This window comes from Branchiostoma floridae, chromosome 8, assembly GCF_000003815.2.
Source record: "Branchiostoma floridae strain S238N-H82 chromosome 8, Bfl_VNyyK, whole genome shotgun sequence".
Taxonomy (NCBI): domain Eukaryota; kingdom Metazoa; phylum Chordata; class Leptocardii; order Amphioxiformes; family Branchiostomatidae; genus Branchiostoma; species Branchiostoma floridae.
The window spans coordinates 10,124,768-10,145,974 of NC_049986.1; the positions used below are offsets into that span (position 1 = coordinate 10,124,768).

A 21,207-nucleotide genomic window follows, 5' to 3' on the forward strand; every position below is an offset into this window, starting at 1 on the left:
CAAGCAATTATATGATTGTGTGTATAAAACAGTGTCAATTTTGAATTTAATGGTTTCTTTTCAATGTAATTGCACAGCTGTAGAACCGCTTTTAAACGAGCTATTATCTGTCAGTGATGTTGATATCAGCAAAAATAATAACCATACAGATGTAGGGGCCACCTATTGTTTTATTTCGAATCTAGTACGATGACACTTGGCAAAATTATTCCTTTGTGGCTATCAGCCACAGTGCTCATTTTAGCAATGGCCAAACGTTACATTTACAAGTCTTGTACATTGTAGTTGAGTATTCATTGTCATCTATACACAATGCAAGTTTTCCCCAACTATTTCTTTGTCATACACATAATACTGCAGTTCACTTTTCGTGTGAGATGAGTTTTAAGAACAGAGCGTACATACAGAGTATTACATGTAAAAGAAATGAAATAATTATTCATATACTTGTACACATAAAAAGGGCTCTAAATGACCATATATCCTGTTGTAACAAACTCTTGTCTGATGTACGTTGTACTACAACAACAACAATAGCATATGCCCTCATTGACTTATACTATTATACCAAGCCTTGCACAAGAATATTTTGAAGAAGCAAAAATGTGACTTTGGCATATTTGTTGGCATCCTACACTTCCAATGTATGGGCTTTAAAGCTATCTCTACATACAAAATCCTTACTAGAAGCGAGTTAAAGAGTTGAGTTCACATCACTCGAGTTTTATCTTGCACAAGACATAGTTCAATTACATCACAAATTGCTCTCATTAGTCACAGTACTGTAATAGCCATAGCTGTATACATGTATTCAATATCTTTCACCAGTGGAAGAAAGAAGTCTAATCCCTAAATTACATGTACATGTAGCTGAGTACACCCTATTCAAAGACATTAAGCAATACAGTCTCAATATGCATTATCAATGCATTAACGTAGGCGTTTGAAGATATAAAAAAATAAGTCAGAAAGTCAGAATACGCCATTACGTAAATTTGGGAATGACCTGACAATCTCACGCACCTATAGTAGTTACATGTGTTAAGTGTGGACTACTTTGGAAAATATGACAACTACTATACATAATGGATATGTAATACGTACTATAAATATACCCTACATGTATATAAGACTACACCAATCTCAACAAGACTTGTGTCTTAAACATATATGAACTACGTCTATACACATTAGGCGTATAGTAGTTTTGGTACGTCACGAAGGTAAATGATTCTTGAGACAGTCATTGTCTGCTGATGCATAAAAAAGACTTGGGTTTTTGTTGAACTGGTCTTGTTGATTTACCTCACTTTGACTAATTTTGAGCACTTGGCTGGTACTAAAATGTTTGAAGCACATCCAAAAAGGCTTGTATGCTACTACATGGATTCTGTGAGACAGTTAGGCCATGTTGATTTGATTATATGGATGACATCTACTCGCACATAAATTTTTGTCCATTTTCAGAAAAACATTTCTGACCATACTGTACACGTACATGTAAATTATACAAAGCAGCTGTAAAATGATCAAATATATGACATAAATTGTAAAAAAAAAGTTTTGGATAATATATACTAATGTCATAGAATTCCAAAATCGATTCACAAGTCAAGGAAGGCAATGGGAAAAACGAAAATGAAGATTGCATGTGGTATACCATACTCTGCGTGTTAAGTCATTTGTTCAACCTTCCTGACAACTTAAGGTGGATTTCATAATGAAGACAACTACTTTTTGCCAAGCCTTCTTTATCAGCACACTCGCACCAGTTTTGAGGTTTTCTGTCATCCTTGTAATCAAATCAACATGGCCTCAAGATGAGTTGCAGATTAGAAAGGCTCATTTCTTGAGAGAGTAGTACATCTCCAGCGGTCTGTTTACCTTCCAGTGTTTCTCGTTCACAGCTTCCAGGCTCATGCCCCCTGTCAGTGCCTGCAGAAAAACAATGAAACAAGAGTGCTTTTGAAAAGCTGACATTTGCGCAGTGCTGTCTCCAGCTTTAAATTTTGTTCTGGCCTACTCATTGTTTGGGAGTCCATGTAGCTGATGGTCCTTGTTAAACGTGTCATTTTAACCTTATGAAAATAGATTTTCAACAGTCTGATGTTTCTCAGATAGGAGGTCCCATGTTTGAGGAGAGCAACAGGGCTAAAAATACTACCTGCATATGCAGGTAAAATTGGAGCAGTGCAGGTATTTCTGGTGTCTACCTACACCTAACCTGCACTGGTCCATGTACTGGATTTTATACATAAATGTCATATGACGTAGGTGTGTGCGGATTGTCATTAGCCTCATTGAATGTTACCACCAATTAAGTATAAAAGAACAAAAATAGCAATGGTTTCTGAACAATTTGACGAGCATGATCTCTACTTCATAAATTCAGAGTGTTGCAAGAAAAATTTGTCAGGTGCAGGTAATTTTCAATGTTACCTGCACCAGTGCAGGTATGCATAAAAAAGTATCTGGAGCCCTGTGTAAGTTTGAGATACTTACCACAAACTGTCCTGGAGTGGGTGCTATGTAGATGGTGTACTGTGGCTCCTCAGTACCAACACTGGGAGGACCGGCCACGTCTTCCTTCTGTTTCTCCAGCGCCAGGCGCATTGCCAGGTACCTGGACAGGTGGTCCACTGTAGCGTTGGCTGTCGTCTTGATGTACCTACAGAAATAAAACACCACGTACAGTGTAGGTTAATGAACACGGACAATGTAAATCATGAACTCATGCCTGATACGTTGACGATGCGCAAAAAAAATACAATCCTCCACTACAGTACTTGTCTTCGCCAACCAAAGAATGAGTCCAAATGTAGATAAAAACCCAGACTTAATGTAGAATGGACAATTCATATCATATACATACAGTGTAGACAGGGTGGGATAAAGGCATTTTTGATCTGGCTATAGCTGTCTGGTCTGCTATATCGCTTTACTAGTGCATTTGGATGTTACTTCATGTACTTTTTTGAAACGTTTACTGGAAAAAGAACTTGAAGAAGTCTAAAACTAAAAGCATATCATCTTGCAATGGTACCAAAATGGTTACAGTTACAACTTCATTTCAAAATGGCTGTTGAGGGGTGAACATATCATATTTTTCAAATAGACCTTTTCACGGTTAGGATACACATGTACATTATATTTGATGCATCATACGGGTACATGTCATATGTCCCTCCATGTGGTAAAACAATCATATTTCTTATAATGTTCATTGTTTCGTATGAGGGAGTGCGTCCAATCTGGTATCCATGTCATTCCGATCATTCCTTTCATCGTTTCTTTTGTCTTCAACTGTGACCTCTGTAACAGTAATTTTGCCCCTCAGGATACCTTAGAATGCACCACTTTTACTTAAAATGCTCTAAAACTCCGCACCTTGAAAGGCAAATACCACTGGACCACCCAGCTCCCTACAATTTTTATACCTAATTATCACTTGCCGCAACTCACAAAGAAATTTGGACTGGAGTTAGTTTAGGATGAATTCCAGGCTAGAGCGCATTATCGTTTTGTATCCAAAGCACAACGTGAGAGTATAATATGTTTGTAGGTACTTACTTTCGGGTGAATTTTCTGTCGCTAGATTGGAAAACGGGAGGGGGAGGGAAGAAATTTAGACATGATACAGCTGTGAAAATTGTCAACAACAACAACATTCAAATTCTGGCAGGAAAACTGAACCAAATGTTCACCTATCATATGATGATGAGAGCACTATGTGTGATTTAACCGTGAAAAGGTCTACTATTTACTTCACATTTTTATGAAAAAAAAAGAAAAACAACAGAACAATTTTCACCAAGACTACATGTATGCGTACTGAGCTAGATAGGTTCAACACTGAGGTAACACAATTTCACAAATGCTTTACTCTTTTTAGCCATGGCATTGTGTTTCCATGACATTATGAAAAATGCATGAATCAAGATGCCACCAAAATGTAGAGAGAACTATGCGTGGAAAACGGAGCATCATTACACAAAACTTATCTTATGGTGCAGTCTTTTAATGCAAACCGGTCGACAGTTACATTGTGAGAAGGTACTCTTTTTTTATAGCATTTCTGCCAATGTTGTCACTAGTTAAAAGCATTGCATTGCGAAATTGTATTTCATAGCCTGTGAGCTAGTACATTTTTTTTGTATTTTGCTTCCTTTTGGGGCGTTAGGCTATATTTTTCTTCCCACTTTGTCACGTGACCTAGGCAGTAGCAATATTCAACATTTTAACATATATTAGGTACACAGTCATACACAAAAGGCCTAATTTTCACTGTTGACAGACTGAAAACAACGTATACATCAGAGCCAACAGTAGTTTGCACAGCTAGGAGAAACGATTTCCTATGTACGATTTTCGTTCCATTTCTTGGCATGTACTATGGAAATCTCCCTTCTTGACTACTAAAGAACCCAAACTTATTAGTTTGCAATGGAAGATCTTGCATAATATTTATCCGACCAAAATATTGTTGCATAAGATGAGAATTGTAGAAAATAATAAGTGTATTTTTTGCGATATTATAGAATATATAGAGCATTTTTTCTTTGACTGTAAAATTGTTAAACCATTATGGGATTATGTGGAAAGTTTGTTTAGTTATTCCATATCTCTCACTGTACATGACATTATTTTTGGATACAACCCTCATATGTTAAACAAGTTTCGGTACATCAATGAACTGCTGCTAGTTGCGAAACTATCCATTGTAAAATATAAGTCTACAGTGTCATCCCCGAATTTACTATGTCAAGATGCAGAAATCATTCTGAAAATTTTCAAATCAGAATGTATTCTTAGAAATATGATATAAGCTACATATTGTACAGCTTTCTGTGACATGTAATAAAGTGCCGTGACGAACACGGAATCAGGAAGAAAAAAAAAAAAAAAGTAGTTTGCACAGCTGGCTCAACATCTACGTGTACATTGTAACTCTCTTGCTGGCAGCTTTGTAGAACAAGAACAAAGAAGAATTGCTGCAGTACACAGGGCAAAGAGTGAGGAGTAAAACACAGAGGTCTTATAGAAAATGAATATGAAAGAGTGTCTGGGAATTTCCAGCAAAATAACCATGCAGATTCACAAGGATAACTAACCTACTGGGATGTATATACACGTATGAAGTACACTGGTCCTAGTCAATTGTTTATAAAACAAATAATACCCATCCTTTTAGCACACTGGAGTCAGCTCTACCATTTGACACTTAAAAATCTTTCAGAACACAGATTTTAAGTATTCTCAAAATAAACAATTGCTACAAAATGTGGTTAGTGGGTTGTGATATTCAGGGGGGGTCCATAAGGAAGCCACAAGGAACCCCCTGGTTGATATTGACACATACACATTGAGCTACAAAATATACAGTTAAAATTGTAGCCGATGTATGCAATATTCAATGGGGAGCCCAAAAAGGAGCCCTGAGAAACCCCCAGTTGGTAGGTCAACACGTTCACATGGAGCTACAAAATAACCATTGAAAGAATTGTAGTACATGTACATGTACGCAATGTTCAGTGAGGGCCCAAAAAAGGATCCCTGAGGAACCCCTGGTTGGTAGGTTATCACATGCACATGGAGCTTCAAAATAAACAGTACATGTAAATGTAAGCAATCTTCAGTGGGGGGCCCAAAAAGATACCCTGAGGAACCCCTGGTCCGGGTTAACATATGCACATGGAGCTACAAACTAAACAATTGTAGCACATGTAAATGTATGCAATATTCAGTGTGGGGGCCCAAAAAGGTACCCTGAGGAACCCCTGCATCTGGTTAACATATACACATGGAGCTACCTTGTCTGACTGTCTGCCTTAGAAGCTGTGGGCGAGGGATGTGGTTTGAAGACTAACTCAATCTCGTTCACAGCTTCTGGAGTTGGTGGGACACTAGGTTGCCATCCACTGGTATAAAGGGGATATAAAGGGGAACAAACATGTTGTGGATGGATAACAGGGGTACTCCCTCAACATGGGCATTTCACAGTGTTCACTTAGGCCCGAAAGCCTGAAAATCACAAACAAATGACAAATGCAACTGTGATTCACCTACAGTCATGACCCACCATTTAGTGAAATGTTCAGTGTATATTCACACTTTTGAAATGTTGCTATACCACAAGTACATTTCACAAATGCTACATTTTTTTATATATGACATTGTGTTTATATCAATGACACTGTGTCATAAAAATGTCATGGAAATCACTATGTGAAATTAAATTGAAGAGACAATGGCTACTGTTGTCTTTTCCAGGGATATCAAAGCACAATTTTACAATACAGATTTTATGAAAAATGCATGAATCACTATGCCAAGACGCATAAATTTTATGGAAATATCCAAAGAACTATGCAAAAACGTACGGATGTTTGGGAAAACACACCACCATTACACAAAACGTATAAGTTTTATGGAATATGCAGTTTTATTGTGCATATCGGCCGACCACTACATCAGGATATACATGTATGTTTCAGCCGATGTTGCTACCTAAAACTTCATTAAATGGGTGCATACAAACGTTGGGAATTAAATTTAATTGCCTGTGAGGTATTTTTTTGCTTCATTTTAAAGCTCACACCATATTTTCCCTGGTGATGACATATTTTGAATATTCATCTTTGTCCCGTGACTCAGGCAGATGCACATTCATCATCATAATGTGACGTCACAAAGCAATCTACTAGTATTGCTTATTCCTTGACAAAGACTGGAGTTGGACAGTCAAAAACCTGGTCAAGTCCAATTTTTTTGTGTTAGAAAGTACAATCCAACATCAAGTCAGAATGACTTCTATCGATGTAGATGAACTTTCGAGTTAAGTCCTGTACATGGTTTGCAAGTGCACATTACTCTTTGAAAAGAAATTTAAGAGACTTTTGCAGTCGTCAAAACAAGAAGCAAAAATGAAAGAATAAGAAAGATAGGAAGGAAACTGGTAAAGCTGAAAGCATCATATAACAGCCGTCTACATTTATAAATGTAATAATATATAGGATATGTTCTGCGAGACTTTGGGTGTAAAGCTTAACTGTAGTTGACTACACTTAAATTTGTTCGATCTGACATAATTTGAACCGAACTCATGTTCCATTTGGAGTGATCTGCAGTCATTTACAAGTTTGTACTGCAAATTGCAGCTGGCATTACGTTTACTCAGGGTGACACACATAAGAAAAAAACACAGTTTTCACAGTATATACAAAACTGTGCTGAAATCCCCGCCTGCGATGTGTGTCAAAGGTCATATTAGGTCAGAACGGTTTCTCTGCAATCAGGGAACAACAGGTGTCCTACATGTAATAGTACTGGGCTCCCTGTCAGTGAGTGTAAGGCGGTCACAAATCTGTACTGGAGATGTTTAACAATTTAAAAAAACAAAAACAATTGTTAAGTGGGCCAAAGAGTGCATGGGAATTGTCCTGGGTCAGGGGTGGGGATTTTGTGTGCACACATGTATAAGTTGGTTCACAGTTCCAAGTGCTCATGTGCCAAGGTCAAAGGTTACGGCCCCTAAGATGTCTGTCAGTTCTTTCTGCATGTTTTGCTGAAACCATCACATGGATCACATGTTTTGTCTCAGGGGCCTTAACCTTTAACCAATGCCCTGGAACTGCGAGGAAGCTTTGTATTTCATGGAACAAGTAATGCCATTGGCTTTCGAGTTTGACTGCTTTACCTGAGTGAGCGGGCACAGGATTCGCTGATGTCAGCTGGGCTGGAGAGCGGGTGGAAGTAAATTTACATTTATCATCGTTAGAAATCTTATCAGTTATACACCAGAGCACCCAACGTCGAAGACGTACAGGGAAAGAAAATGGGGGAGGGGGACAATCTGTGACTTTTTTCCACATCTTCAAATTAGCCTGGTATTACCTCGTTCTAGTTCTAGTTTGCTCCTCTGATTGGATTATCTTTATATCTGGTATGTAGACATACATTTGTAGGTCTCCACGAGTTTCAAAATTGTTCGATTTTAGGCCCCCTGGCGGCTTTAGACTTTAGACTTTAAAGGAGCATAACACAAGAAGAGGTGGACCCAATATCCTGATTTTTGGTATGTTGATAGCGCACACTGTATATACTGGGCAACTATTCAGCAAAAAAGCATTCAAAATCAAAGGAGGGAACCAGAGCTAGACTAGAATAGATACCATGCTAGTTCCAAATACACTTTGCATACAGCAGGTTGTACTGATGATAACTGTCAGCAAGATATTGTGTCTCAAACCATGTCCCAAAATACAGTATTTACATGTAGAAATGTACCTTGTTTGGCTGCCATGCTCAGAGTCTTCGTGGTTGTTGGGATGTGGTTTGAAAACCAACTCAACCTCATTCAAAGGTTCGGGTGGGTCACAGAAGTTCTCGCCTCCTGAAAGAACACATACATGTATGCTGTAAATGAATTTAAGTTAGCTAAGATTCAATTTCAAAGTGGGGAAAAAATGGTGTATTTTTTGCAAGTCGCTGTGCCGAGTTCACTATGGTATCTCCAGTGGAAATTGACTTGAATACCTGGTGGCAGGAATCAAGAACTGGTAGTATGATTTGTAAGGTTTAAAAATATCAGAATAACGATCAGAAGTAAAAGTTATGTATTTTGTACATACGTCTTTGTCCATTGAATGATACTGTTGTATGTATGTAATATGAATGTAACTAGAAAATGCTGAATTTTGATGACATAAGCACTTTAAATATACAGACTACTAAACCAAAATTTGACTGTGTCACTGACGACAGACGCCGGACAGCTGTCTGAAACGTCTGACCGTTTCCAAAATCATAAAATGTTGCTTGAGTAACTGCTTTTTGGTGCATCTTATTACCTGGATGTCTAACCCTCATTGATGCATAATTATAGATATATTTTCTTTCAGTTCAGTTGCTGGTTGGCAGACTGCTTAAAACAAAGTTTTCTACCTGAGTTGTGAGACTCTTGTTCCGCACCAGACTCGTCGGATCCAGTCTTGGGTCTCTTACGTGGCTGGCCCAGGTCCCCGCCACTCGGCTCTTCCAAATGTTTCCTAACACGCTGGGCCCTGAAGAAATGTACATATCACACCCTTCATAAAATACGAATAACAAGCGCCAAACATCAATGTGACAATATTTCGGTCCACAAAAATTAACTTTATGAGTTTATTGTTCGTTATACTGTGTTCATTCTGTGTTCACTTATTTGTAACTGTAGTATCGGCAGATGCCATTTTTTGTACCATGTACAATTGTTGTGCAATAAATTTATGTTGTACATACTTCCCAAACTGCTTAGATTTCATAATGAAGGCAAGGTTTTGGGGGATCAAATTTTTTTTTCATTTGCGCACTTACATCAATTTTGGGGTTACCATAGTGTGTTTTCCATATAATGAAAGCCACATGGCTTCACCAGGAATGAAATATGTTATGTAGGGGCTTTTCTAGAAAGATAAATAGTATACATGTAGTGTATGGGGGCACTGCAAAGCAATGGATGGGAGTATGACTGAGGATGTGGTAACAATGTGAATGTATGATTGTGATGTCTACAATGTATGGGATGAACAAAAAAACAGGGTATCTAAAAATAGGTGTCTTCCTGCAAAAGAGGGTATCTAACTTACTACTTATAGTAAAATTTAGTGTAAGGTTTCCTATAGATGCCTGGATGCCACCTAACTAATAGCTTGGTGAGGGCCCTGGGTGCCCTACACAGACCTGTTGAGTGCCTGCAGCTTGAGGCCCTCCTCTATGCTGGAGCTAAGTGCCTGTTGGTTGTGGTGCTTGTTCAGTCGGGCCAGCACACGCTCCTGGTGAGCCTCGTACTCATCACGGCTGGGGTAGATCTAAACAAAACAAGAAATCAGAGATTACACTAGCCTGGGTACCATCTGGGTAGTACTAGTTTGCTCCTATGTTTGCTTCTGCTACCTGTGTGGGGAATTGTATACTAGTATTTAAATCTTTTGGTGGCGACATCATTTAATGAGCAAATTAAGGATTGGATTCTAGAGTGCTCTTTTGAACAGAGGGCTCGAAATACCACCTGCATATGCAGGTTAGTGCAGGTAAAATTGGAGCTGTGCAGGTATTTCTGGTGTTTACCTGCACCTAACCTGCACTGGTCCATGTACTTGGTTTTATACATAAATGTCCTACGATGTAGGTGTATATGGATTGTTATTAGCTGCATTGATAAAGTATGAAAGAAAAATAGCAATGCAGTAGCACAAGTAAAATTTGTCAGGTGCAGGTAATTTTCAATGTTACCTGCACCAGTGCAGGAATGCAGAGAAAAGTATTTCTAGCCCTGGAACAGGCATTACAACACGTTTGAATATGTAGCAAACCAAAACAGAGCTCATTGACCTCCCTTGGCAGATCAGCTGGCTATGGCTTATAGTAGTTATACCACACTACCTTCAAGAAGGGGATGTCAGCCAATAATGCTGTAATTACTTGTAAATACTGCTAGGGAGCTCAAGATTGCCACATTTTACAACTACATTGTACCCACATATCAAAATTCATCCTGAACGCTGTCCTGTACATCAATGCCCATATTGTATGTCCTTACCTTAGAAATGAGAGCATCGAAGTTTGGGTCTGGTCTGAGGGAGCGTTTGGACACCAGTTTCTTGCGGCAGGTTGGACACTCCTTGTTGCCACTGCGTAGGGCTGTGATGATACAGTCTTGACAGAAGCGATGAAGACACTGCAAAATACAGACCAACATCGACAGTAAGACAAAAAGAATGGAGCGTGACTTTTGATGCAAGACGCCACCCCCACACCCCTAAAATGCAAACAAAGAAAAGTTTCCTCTCTCAGTTTTTACACAGTTCTCAGTAAACACTCCAAGGTTTTCTTCCTAGTTGTCGCCAAAAATACAAACTTGACATGGGATTTTTGGGAGGGATGCAGCACAGACTTTTGGCTAGGATCTTATAAGTTACAGGGGTCAAAATTTCTTGGTGAGTCACAGTAAGTAAAATAGTCACGACTATTGTAGGGGGATCTGGCGGCATCCACCTTCCATGGTACAGAAAAATTACTGTCAGAGAGGTCACAGTACAAGACTGTGACCACACAGTAGAAGACTGTGACCACAGATGACCTAGTGACAACCCTGGTCAATCAGAAATTCATGCTTGCCAGAGGATCTGTTCCACAGTGTAGGGGCGTCTAATGCATACAATTTCTTGTTTTTGTAAAAAAAAGCACATCAAAATGACGCCCTGATGCATGCCTGGCTAAAAGCCTTGCTTCATTGCTTAAGTTAAGGAGAACCCTGGTTGACAAAAAAAAACATCTATTTACCTCCTTGGTCGTCATGGTGTTCTTCAACATATCCAGACATATCGGGCACATCAGCTCACTGTGTAGGCTGCGTGGGGACACCGCGATCTCCGTGGTGTCCGTGATGGCCTCCTGTGGCGTACGATGGAGCTCGTACAGACTCAGCTCCCATGTCTTGTTGGGCGGGGGAACGTTCGGAACGTTCACCGGTACCGTGGTCTGCATGATTCTCTGGTGTAAGCACAAATGCAAGACCTTGGTTAGGCTAGCAGGCACGGCATTGAGGGGTCCGACCGTCGCTGGTATAATTCCTAAAGACAAAAATCATTTAATGTGAAAAATATGTTTCTTAAATTTATTTAGCTATAAGAAATACTAGCCTGAGGCTATTAATAGTATCAAGGGTAACTGTATACATTCAATATTCTTCTTCTTCTTCTATTCTCAAGGGTAACTGTATACATTCAATATTCTTCTTCTTCTACTTCTTCTTCTTTTCTACTGCTCAGCCCCCTTGACGGGGATTAATAGCAGTGCGCATGTTTTGTTAGTTACAGGTGATAGTGTTTGTGACTGACCTGAACTGAACTGGTGATAGTGCCTTAAAACATTCTCTTCTATTGGCTTTGCAAACAAAGAACGATTGTATATACATACAATATACAGTCAACAATTTAAACGGTTACATTACGTTTATTGATACAAGTGGGCATGTTTTTCGAACTGGCTTAGACAGACAACACAAGATACGGAGAACGTAAGATATTGAGACTATCTGTTTACTAGCGATTGTACTATCTGTAATACTATCTATGATACAAGCAACATTATGAGGCTATATATATATATATATAATGCTATATTAAAGTTAAAAGTTAAACCCTTCCCGCGCCAAAGGGCAGTGCCCATTTCTGGCGCATAGGGCGGTGCCCATCTCTGTTTCGTTAGCCCTGGGCCACACACAACGCAATCACTACAGCAGGGGGCTAGTCCACTGGTAGTGGTGTGTGTTCAACTTCCATACTCTTTCCCGAATGCTGAGTGCTAAGCAGAGAAATGCTATATGTATACTATTAAGTATTTTCAAACAGTAGCATCAAAACATGAGATTCATCTAGTTTGACTACATATGAAAAATTATCTTCATAATTTTCATAAATTGCAGGGGTTTATCAATTTATGCAGTAAATATCATGCTAAATCAATAATGTCAGATCAATGACAATGACATCACAGTGCCACATTCTTGGGCGAGACAGTTATGGACATCAAAGTCTTGTCTGCTCATATGTTTCTATTATTCTAAAAGATTTACCATAACAATAATTTTCATGTTCCAAGTCCACCTTGGACTCCAAGTGCCATGAAGTTACCCATTCATAAATCTAAAAATATTGTTGTTCAAATCAGTTCAGAAAATATAAACATGCCTAAGTTACTAGTAGTTCTATGCCCTACGTACTCTAAAAACTGTGCTTAACGACAGGCAAAAACGTATCGATCAAGTACTTTTGAGAAACCTAAACACTAGCCATTTATTATGGCTTCGAAAAGAAAATATTTTTCCGCCCCCCTCCCCACAACAACGACACACCAGGCGACAAAAGCGTAATGATTTACCGATTTTTATCACACCAACGGCGTGGAACCTTGCTGCTCCGTCCTCCTAAGGTTCTTTGGGTGTTGTCCGTCCCTTCTTCAGCTTTAAGTAGTTTCACAGACTCAAAGAAAGGGCCAAAACGCACGAAAGTATCTCACTATTTCTCGATCTTCTTCTTTTTCGTCAGGATCTGACGCACATGCGCAGTAAGTCGTTCGTGGCGGGCTGAGGTACCGCTAAGGATCATGGGAAGTGAGGTGGACTTGGCGGGAAATTTGAATAATTCTTCAGATTCGCACTCAGTCTAATTAAAGCGGGAATTTGATATTGTCAATACAGAAATGGTCGCGTTTCTTTTGTGTTCGCGGTTGTGGCAACGATGACCGCTTCACCGTGAACTCAAAGTCACTGCGAATATTATAGTACGGTGAACTTTCTTTTCAAAAACACAAACTAGGTACAAATTCAAATAGGTTCAAATTTTCAACGGCCACTGCTGTCTTCTGAATCATAAATGACCAATCACTTGCAAACGTAAACAAACAACAGTTACAAACAAGTTACTTTGACACGTGATCTTGTGTATACGTGACGTCAGTAACTGGTCAAACCTCCCAGGAAGTTTATATCGCCCTCGCTCACCGCCTCTGTTTAGTAATGACTGGAGTGCCCTGATGTATATGGCCGCCTAACCCCTCATCTATGGCCGCCTAACCCCTCACCAAGGGTGTTATTTAACGTCTTTGCTCTCACCTCATGCACCCACTGATCGAGAAACCAGGCCATGGTTGTCAGTGCACGCTCTGTCTCACCGATGTATGTTTCCTAACATGGGCCTTTACTAGGGCTGAGTACCGGTACGGTGTGCTGTAAATGTGTAATACACCGTATGCTATGACTGACTGACTGTACCGGTACAAATCCGGTTTTTATTATTGTACCGGTCCGGAAAAATCGGACCTGAAAAAAATCGGTGGACCGGATGTTGGACCTATTAGAAATTAAACAGATTATATGATCAGGAATTCACGCGTTTTGGGGCTTACCGGTCGAGGAAAATAACAAGAGCGAAGCAGAGCAGAGTTTACAGTCATTTCTACCACGTTTTCAGTTAATCGTACAGAGGCAGCTAGTCTTCTAGGATTTTTGAACGCCAATGGGAGTCAAATACTCCACAAAACAGGCTCTTAGTAGCGAAATGGACCATTGTTTTGAGTATCGTCCATTCACATGCCTTCACACACTGAATCAGGTTCAGGTTCAGGTCCGGACCTGGACCTGATTCTCTGGACCTGAACCGGACCTGGATTTTCTGTACCGGTACCCAGCCCTAGCCTTTACTAGTTTGTCCTTGACACGTACGTGATGTGGTACACCACTCCTAGTGGCATCCAAGGATAAAACACCAAAAGAAAGTGGATGTTGAGTGGCGTACCACATCGCGTGTCGAGGGCACAAACTATTAAAGGCCCATGTAAGGAAGCATACATCGGTGAGACAGAACGTGCACTGAAAACTAGGTTCGTCGAACATCGGCGTCCTAGCTCTGTCAACTCGGAGGTGTCGCAACGTACAGTCCCCAGGACATTCTATTTCTTTAATTTGGACAAAGTTAGAATCTAAGATACAGAACAGGATTTCTTTGCGTGAGTCGTGAGAAGGCAGTGTACATCAAAGCCCACCGTCACACCCTCAGTAGAGACGGGGGGCGACATAGACTTTCTGATACTTGTGACCCCCTCCTGCAAAAATGATGTGTTCCTGACGCCACTGCTGGAGATAGAGAGGGTTATTCGTTCTGTGAACAAGGTCGACGGAGTTCGTTCGAAAATTTAGATGGGCTGAGCCCCTATAGTTTAACTTCAGTGTTGGGTGTAAAGAGCTAGCATTTTTCTACAACAACAACGTATGTTTATTCTGCCTGTCAGCAAAATGGCGGAACCCCCATAATTTGTCAATCCGTTTGTTTGTTTGTTTTTATGTCTAGGAGAGGGGGGGGGGCAATTGAGCTTTCAAGGGTCCTGGCAAAGAGAGTGTCTATAATAGTTTATGATGGTCATTCTAGTGCCCAGGGCACAGAAAATATATCTTCATCTATCGCTCATAGATTTTGAAGTCTTTGAATTCTAATTCTATAAAGCTCGAAAAGAAATACCCCAGACATTCACCTTTAACCATTTGCAAAGTCTTGTCACATCTATTAATCTCGAGTCCAGCTGTGTTCAACTACCACAGCACTTCGGTCGGTCTTTCGAAAGTGCGTGCTCATCATCGGAATAGGTCAGCAACTGCGTCAGAAAGGATGAACCGTTGCCATAGAGCTAGCTTTAAGCGTATAATAGCGTCGGGTATTTACTGGACGCTTAAGATGTTTAGCAGTGTTTTCTGAGCGGTTGACCAGTCAAGCCATCGCGAAGGATGAGTCGCCGAAGCTCGACCGCCGCCCTGCTGCTTTATTATTTACAAGGTAACACAGTATACTATACGACATACGTTCAAAACGTTCTCGGAAAGAATGGGCATCGTCTAGCCTCGTTCGCAGACTTCTTGGCGACAATTCTTTTCTACGGTAGGAGCGCTGATTCGCTATTTTTTTAGAGGGGTATTTCACTAGAGTGCGGTATATGTCGGCAGGATAGCTGCGTTCTACATTGAATTTGTGTTACCCTCGACTAAATATTATGCAAAACGTATGACTAAAAAGACAACCAAACACACCAAGCGCAAAAATATTACGGCTTTTTATAATGAAATTTGATTTTGAGCGTTTTGTCAAATCTCAGGTGCTAGATACGTATCCGCAATCTTTCTTAAATTGTTGTTGGAAAACCAATCTTCTCCGACTTAAGAGCTCTAGTTGACCTCAACCGATGTTGAAAATTGCGAATCAGCGCTAGCGCTCCGTCTGAAACAAAAAGTTGCGATCCAGGAAATTTTCGAGTGAGACTAGACATCGCTCAAATTTCGTGAGTTGTTTCAATGTCGTCGAAAATTCAAATCATGGCAGGCGACCCCGGTTTAAAAATCATAAAAGGGTATGCAAGTCATCGTTCATGAAATCCACGAAAAATGGGTCATAATGGTGCCTTAAGAGTTAGTGCATGCTGTTACTTTGCCAACCCCTTAAGGTAGTATATAAGGGTGGCTGAGCAAAATTTCAAAATAATAATTCCCCGGCGCGATTTGCAGCTGTTGGAATTGGCGGGCGGACAGTGCTCTTTGCACCGTGGAGAAAGCGGTAAACTCCCGGTACAATATGGTCTCAAGACTAGTTGAAAACTACCATCTGATAAATTGCTACCAACTAAGGAATATGTTATATGGATAACAGTTAAAGATTCCAGCTTATGCATCCTAATACGTTATGTTGATACGGATTGCTGCGTCAAAAATATGTGTATATCATTTCTTTCTTTCTTGCATCCAGGTTTAATGGCATTTCCAGAATGAAAGAAAATAGTATTGGGCTAGGTTTTGCATGTTGCCTCGGTTGAAAGCAATTGAGCCTATGGTAGCGCAACTTTATCCCTGTGGATTTATTTCTGATCAAGTAGTACTAGTATTAAGGAAAATTATATTGTATTTTCTTGTCATTTTTGTACTGATATTTTGGGTGGCTTTAATCTTGCGTGATTTGATAGCAGGTGCAAATATCATTTTCAGGATGTCAAAACAAACTATCGATATCATAAAAACGCTCATCGGATCCTTTGTCTTTGATTTGCACTTAGTGTAGGTGTGGTCGATTTAACGGGATTCTCTGTACGTTGTGTGTACGTGGCCCCGCAAGGTAATCTAATAGCAATCCTCTTGCTTTGATAGCCATATGGATCAAATATGGATCAATAAGTTGGCCAGCTCAAACCCCAACAGCAGTTAAACTTTCAAAACAAAACCTAACCTTTGACCTTTATTCCTACTATATCCATCCGCGCTGTGTGAACACCCAACCACACAACTCAGCTCAGTCCTTACGCCCCAAAAATGCAAACTGAACAAATTTTCACCCGACTGGGAAAGCTCACACTCTACCTGTTTCTTCTACCATAAAAAGCCTCTAATCTGGACCAAAATGTTATAGGAAAGACAGATCTTCAAGTCGGCACTATAGTCGTTGAGTGTAGTAACTAAACTTTGACGACTTTGACGTCTGCCATCTTCGCTTTGTAATTAGTACATTTGTAGGTCGTGAGTTTGACCCCGACAGAGACATGTATATGTTTGGGGATAAAAACTAATCCTAAGGCTATTAGCCCTACATTGTACTTACTCTGCAGTTATTGACGATCTTCTTATAATGCATTCTTACAGCTGTGCTACTTGGCCGAGCTCTTTCGGTGGGAACACAAACTGACACTGATGTCTACTCACTCTGCAACACAACCTGGACCAACACTACCCGTACCAAGGATAATGTGTCTTTCAATAGCACAAACTTCTTTAACAACTCAAGTTTTCTCAGAGACACGACATTCTTTGGAGAAACGTGGTTCTCCAACGACACAATTTTCTTCAATGACACACCACCAGGTACGTCTCAAGTTATTTAGAGAATTCCACCAATAGATTATGTTTGCACCGTATGAGATCTCTACACTGCCGAACAGATGAGTAGAGTGAACGCTGTGTATTTATAGATGTCAAGGAACCTCTTTGGAGATATCTAGTGAAGTTGACGGACGGTGCAATAAATTGAAATATTGCATTTTGAAATCACCGCACGTCGACTTGATATCGCTAGACACCCTTTTCGTACAAATTTAGGTTACCCCTCGGATAAATTAAGGTAAACTAGCGCTATGTTTGCTTTTGATTTTTTTAGATATCTGTTATCATTCACCTGGCAGGAAAGTGTTGAACTTTTTCAGGACTGAAGTCACCTCTGGACATGGTCTATGAGTTCCAATGGGAAGACGGCCTGTTGGTTGGACTGCTGGGCATCTCTAGCATGGTCGGGACCATTGGCAACGCTGCTGTCATCCTGGCCTTCTGCCTGTTCAAGAAGGTATGTCTTTACGATCATCTCACATCCCGTCAACGAAAGCTATCCAAATGTCAAGAAATCACGACCATCTGAGCAAGTCCAGAATCAAAGAAATCAAGAGCGGAAGTCCCTCTGCAGTACTGTAACAAGCCCGCTACAGTGCTTAAGGTGGGGTCACCCATGCGTATATATTCAAGTCCGTTTGAGGTGCGTATGGCGCTTTTAGTCTCTACCAGGCTCCACAGGCCGCGGGAAAAATAGTACAAATTGGACAAATATAGATACATAACATGCCAGATGAGTTAGCTCTCAGGTAACTTAAGGCATGTGACACGCGTGTAGCTATGTTAGAACACTTAAATCCTCATAACTTTTTGTCGCGTAGTCGTATCACACAATGCTTGAACAGTTTAAAATGTACTAGACACTGGTAGATTTTTATGTGGATCGATGGAATTTGGGGTTAGAAATACACATTTTGGTAAAAAAAAACATCATTCACTTCAGATGTCCAAGCCTTGGCGAGGACAGCACATTTAGCCTTTATATTCATCAAGATAAGAGCTTACCTCCTTTAGATTAATTTTGTCGCGGCTATTTTGCTTAAAGTGAAGGAATCTTAACTTTTTAAGGCCAAAAAGAGCAAAAAGATTGTTTTTTTCCTAATTTTCCGTTAAAAATGACCTCCAGTGAAAATACTCTTAAACAAAAACAAAATAGCCGCGGACAGTTTTAACAAACAAGTGGTAATACATAAAAATACACTAAATTTGTCAGCAATAATACTGTTTTGACCGTATGTTTACCATTATGCGGCTTCCTCGGGGACCTTGTATACTTAATCACAATTATTTCAATATTTGATGAATACTTCATCAATACGTAATACGGTTAGCACTTAGGCGTCTTTCCAAAAGTAGTTAGTGTGCCCCATACATAGTGAGTTCCTGTTTTCGCAATGTAACGTTACATTATGACATTGGATCGTTCTGAAAACTTGGCGGTCCCGCAGGTCACCTACGGTCACGGAGTGGTTCGAAATTCATGTTCGGTTCCATCGCCCTGGTAACCTTGCGGGGCCACGCCCTTTTTTACTCCCAGGGAGCTCCATCGAATCACAGGCCTTAAGTTACCCGAGCTGACCGAGAAGTATCGTTAGCGACCCAGATAACTCGTCTGACATGTTACCTGTTTACGTTTGTCCAATTTCTATTATTTTTCCAACGACCTGTGGAGCCTGGTGGAGGCAAATACTCCCATGCGCGCCTCATACGGACTTAAATATATACGCAGGTGTGACCCTACCTTTAGAATCTGATAATTTCCCGGCCTTACAATGACCGGGATTGATACATACCGAAGATCAAGACAATCTATCGAGGCCTTCTCAAGCTAACCTTTTCATTCACATACAAATTATGATTTTGGAAACGATCAGGCGTTTCAGGAGGCATCCATTGCCATTCGTTTGTGACACTTGATAAGTTTGCATTAATAAATTAGAATTTTGATACTTATATATATATATATATCGATAAATTTTCATACATCTGCATAAATTTGCATAAATAGAATTATTCGTCCTTATAAAAGTATTTTACATGATAATGAATTCATGATGGACTTTATTATTATTATCATTATTTATCAACACCATACTCCATTGTTGTGAATACATGTGTACATATAGTACTCAAGAATACATTTGTATAAATTTGCATTAATCTTTTAATGTAGTTATGACTAGATTTGAATAAATTACAAAATAAGTTTGCATTAATGAATTAGAATTTTAACACTAATATCGATAAATTCGCCTACATTTGCATAAATGAATTTATTCGTCCGGACTACCAATGTTTACTACTTTACGTTGACAGGTTCGCTCCACTAACAACGCCTTCATCCTGAACACCAGCATCTGGGACCTGGTAACGTCTGCCGTCATCATTCCCCTGATCATCTCGTCTACGATGACCGGCCTACCGAACTGTGGGGAAGCTTGTTGTGCCTTCATAGGCTTTCTGAATCTTTTTAGCCTGTTACAGTCAATGTTATCCTGTGCCCTCATTGCCTTTAACCGGTATGTGCACGTTGTGCTCTCACTAGCCACTTACAAGCGCTTATTCGGTCCTGTCAAGGCATTCCTCTGGGTGGTTGGGTCATGGTTGACCGGCACTCTGATCATGTTTCCGGCTGTGACAGGTATATATGGCAGTTTGGGATGGGACGCGCATGTACAAATGTGTCAGTTATCGCACGAAGACCCGGCAAGTGTACTGTTTTTCCAAAATGTCGTCCTGTCCCTGTACTGGGTTGTAGCGTTCGCCATATCTGCGTTCTACGCCCGAATCTACCTGCACGTGCGGAAGAGTACCATGGCCATCGGCCAGCATCTCGGCCACAGCCCCCAGCAAGTGTCCCTGCAGGCGGTGAAGCGTACAAAACACATGTTCTACATCTTCTTCGCTTTTCTCACGTTGACCTGTCCGGTTGTTGTTGTGAATTACGCAGATTTCTTTGCTACCTTTCTCCCAAAAGCTGTCTTCTTCATCAGCTTTGCCATGTTTTACTGCAACACCGCAGTCAATCCCATCATTTACACCTGGACCCTGAAAGAGTTTCGGCAAGGGTTCAAGTCCATGGTTCACTGCAGACGACATATTGTCCCTACCCCTCAAGCAGCCCAACCTGGTGTTCAGAGACCCGTCAGAGTAATAAATGTCTTGTCACGATCGGGGGTCCCCAACCACGTGGTCCCGTCAGAACCATCCTCTGATACGTCAGTGTTAAACACGTAAGAAAACATCGTGCAAGGTGATGATCACAGACCCATCCATAACACACAAAAAAATCAGGAAATCAAATTAAGATCGGATGCTAGGTACCTCTCCTAAACTTATCTTTTGAATCGTGTCATAACATCGAATACGAATTACCCCTGTGCACTTGTCAAAAGCAAACGACATGTGTAAGCGCGCTGACTCTCAGCGCTTCAGCCAGGGTCGGGGTCTAGAGAATGTTTTGACTGAACTCACCTTGTCTTTGCTGAGGAGTCTTGAGAGAGGGGACGCGCACTCGCAGACTTACGTTTTGACGGTTTAATCTAGCAGTGTTAGTAGTTGTACAAAGGCCGCCAACTAAACTGGAAAGTTCTGTTTTTATCCCCTTGTCCGAATCTTCTTAAGTGGGTCCCTTGTTGTGTCCTCAGTGAATTCCTGTGTCCTGTGATTCTCCTCAGTTCTTGTATATTCCAAGGTGAGCTCTTAATCGTAAAACTTAGTCTGGTCTCCCGGCTACTGGCTGACTGTCCTCTGATGCC

The 21,207-nt window shown here is 40.4% G+C and overlaps 2 protein-coding genes across 10 annotated transcripts; one reads left to right on the forward strand and one right to left on the reverse strand.

Moving 5' to 3' along the window:
• Positions 1-152: 152 nt before the first annotated feature.
• On the reverse strand, positions 153-13,121 carry LOC118421541 (E3 ubiquitin-protein ligase RING2-A-like). Of its 9 annotated transcripts, none has more exons than XM_035828869.1 (11): positions 12,922-13,121; positions 11,323-11,612; positions 10,580-10,717; positions 9,721-9,848; positions 8,944-9,062; positions 8,287-8,392; positions 7,697-7,735; positions 5,811-5,918; positions 3,571-3,591; positions 2,503-2,668; positions 153-1,935 (listed from the first exon to the last, which is right to left on the reverse strand). In XM_035828869.1, exons 2-11 carry the CDS (start codon positions 11,524-11,526, stop codon positions 1,843-1,845), a joined length of 1,122 nt encoding a protein of 373 aa, XP_035684762.1. In that variant the 5' UTR covers positions 11,527-11,612; positions 12,922-13,121; the 3' UTR covers positions 153-1,842. The 9 variants fall into 9 exon arrangements, with proteins under 9 accessions (XP_035684762.1, XP_035684761.1, XP_035684764.1 ...); XM_035828868.1 differs by having other exon boundaries at positions 11,323-11,532; positions 12,922-13,120; XM_035828871.1 differs by lacking the exon at positions 7,697-7,735 and having other exon boundaries at positions 11,323-11,532.
• A 3,253-nt stretch (positions 13,122-16,374) lies between these two features.
• LOC118421449 (melatonin-related receptor-like) lies at positions 16,375-20,848 on the forward strand. The gene is made up of 2 exons (XM_035828742.1): positions 16,375-17,906; positions 19,766-20,848. The coding sequence occupies exons 1-2, from the start codon at positions 17,790-17,792 to the stop codon at positions 20,684-20,686; spliced, it is 1,038 nt and encodes a 345-aa protein (XP_035684635.1). The 5' UTR covers positions 16,375-17,789; the 3' UTR covers positions 20,687-20,848.
• The last annotated feature ends 359 nt before the right edge of the window (positions 20,849-21,207 follow it).

Bases quoted from the DNA above. Each gene is read 5' to 3' on its own strand.
- LOC118421541 (XM_035828869.1), bottom strand. From the start codon at position 11,526: ATGCAGACCACGGTACCGGTGAACGTTCCGAACGTTCCCCCGCCCAAC. The intron at 8,393-8,943 runs GTAGAAAACTTT...GTGTTCTTTCAG, and splicing joins ACAAGAGTCTCACAACTCAG to GAGGCGAGAACTTCTGTGAC. The intron at 2,669-3,570 runs GTAAGTACCTAC...TTATTTCTGTAG, and splicing joins GACAGAAAATTCACCCGAAA to GTACATCAAGACGACAGCCA.
- LOC118421449 (XM_035828742.1), top strand. From the start codon at position 17,790: ATGGTCTATGAGTTCCAATGGGAAGACGGCCTGTTGGTTGGACTGCTG. The intron at 17,907-19,765 runs GTATGTCTTTAC...TTACGTTGACAG, and splicing joins CCTTCTGCCTGTTCAAGAAG to GTTCGCTCCACTAACAACGC.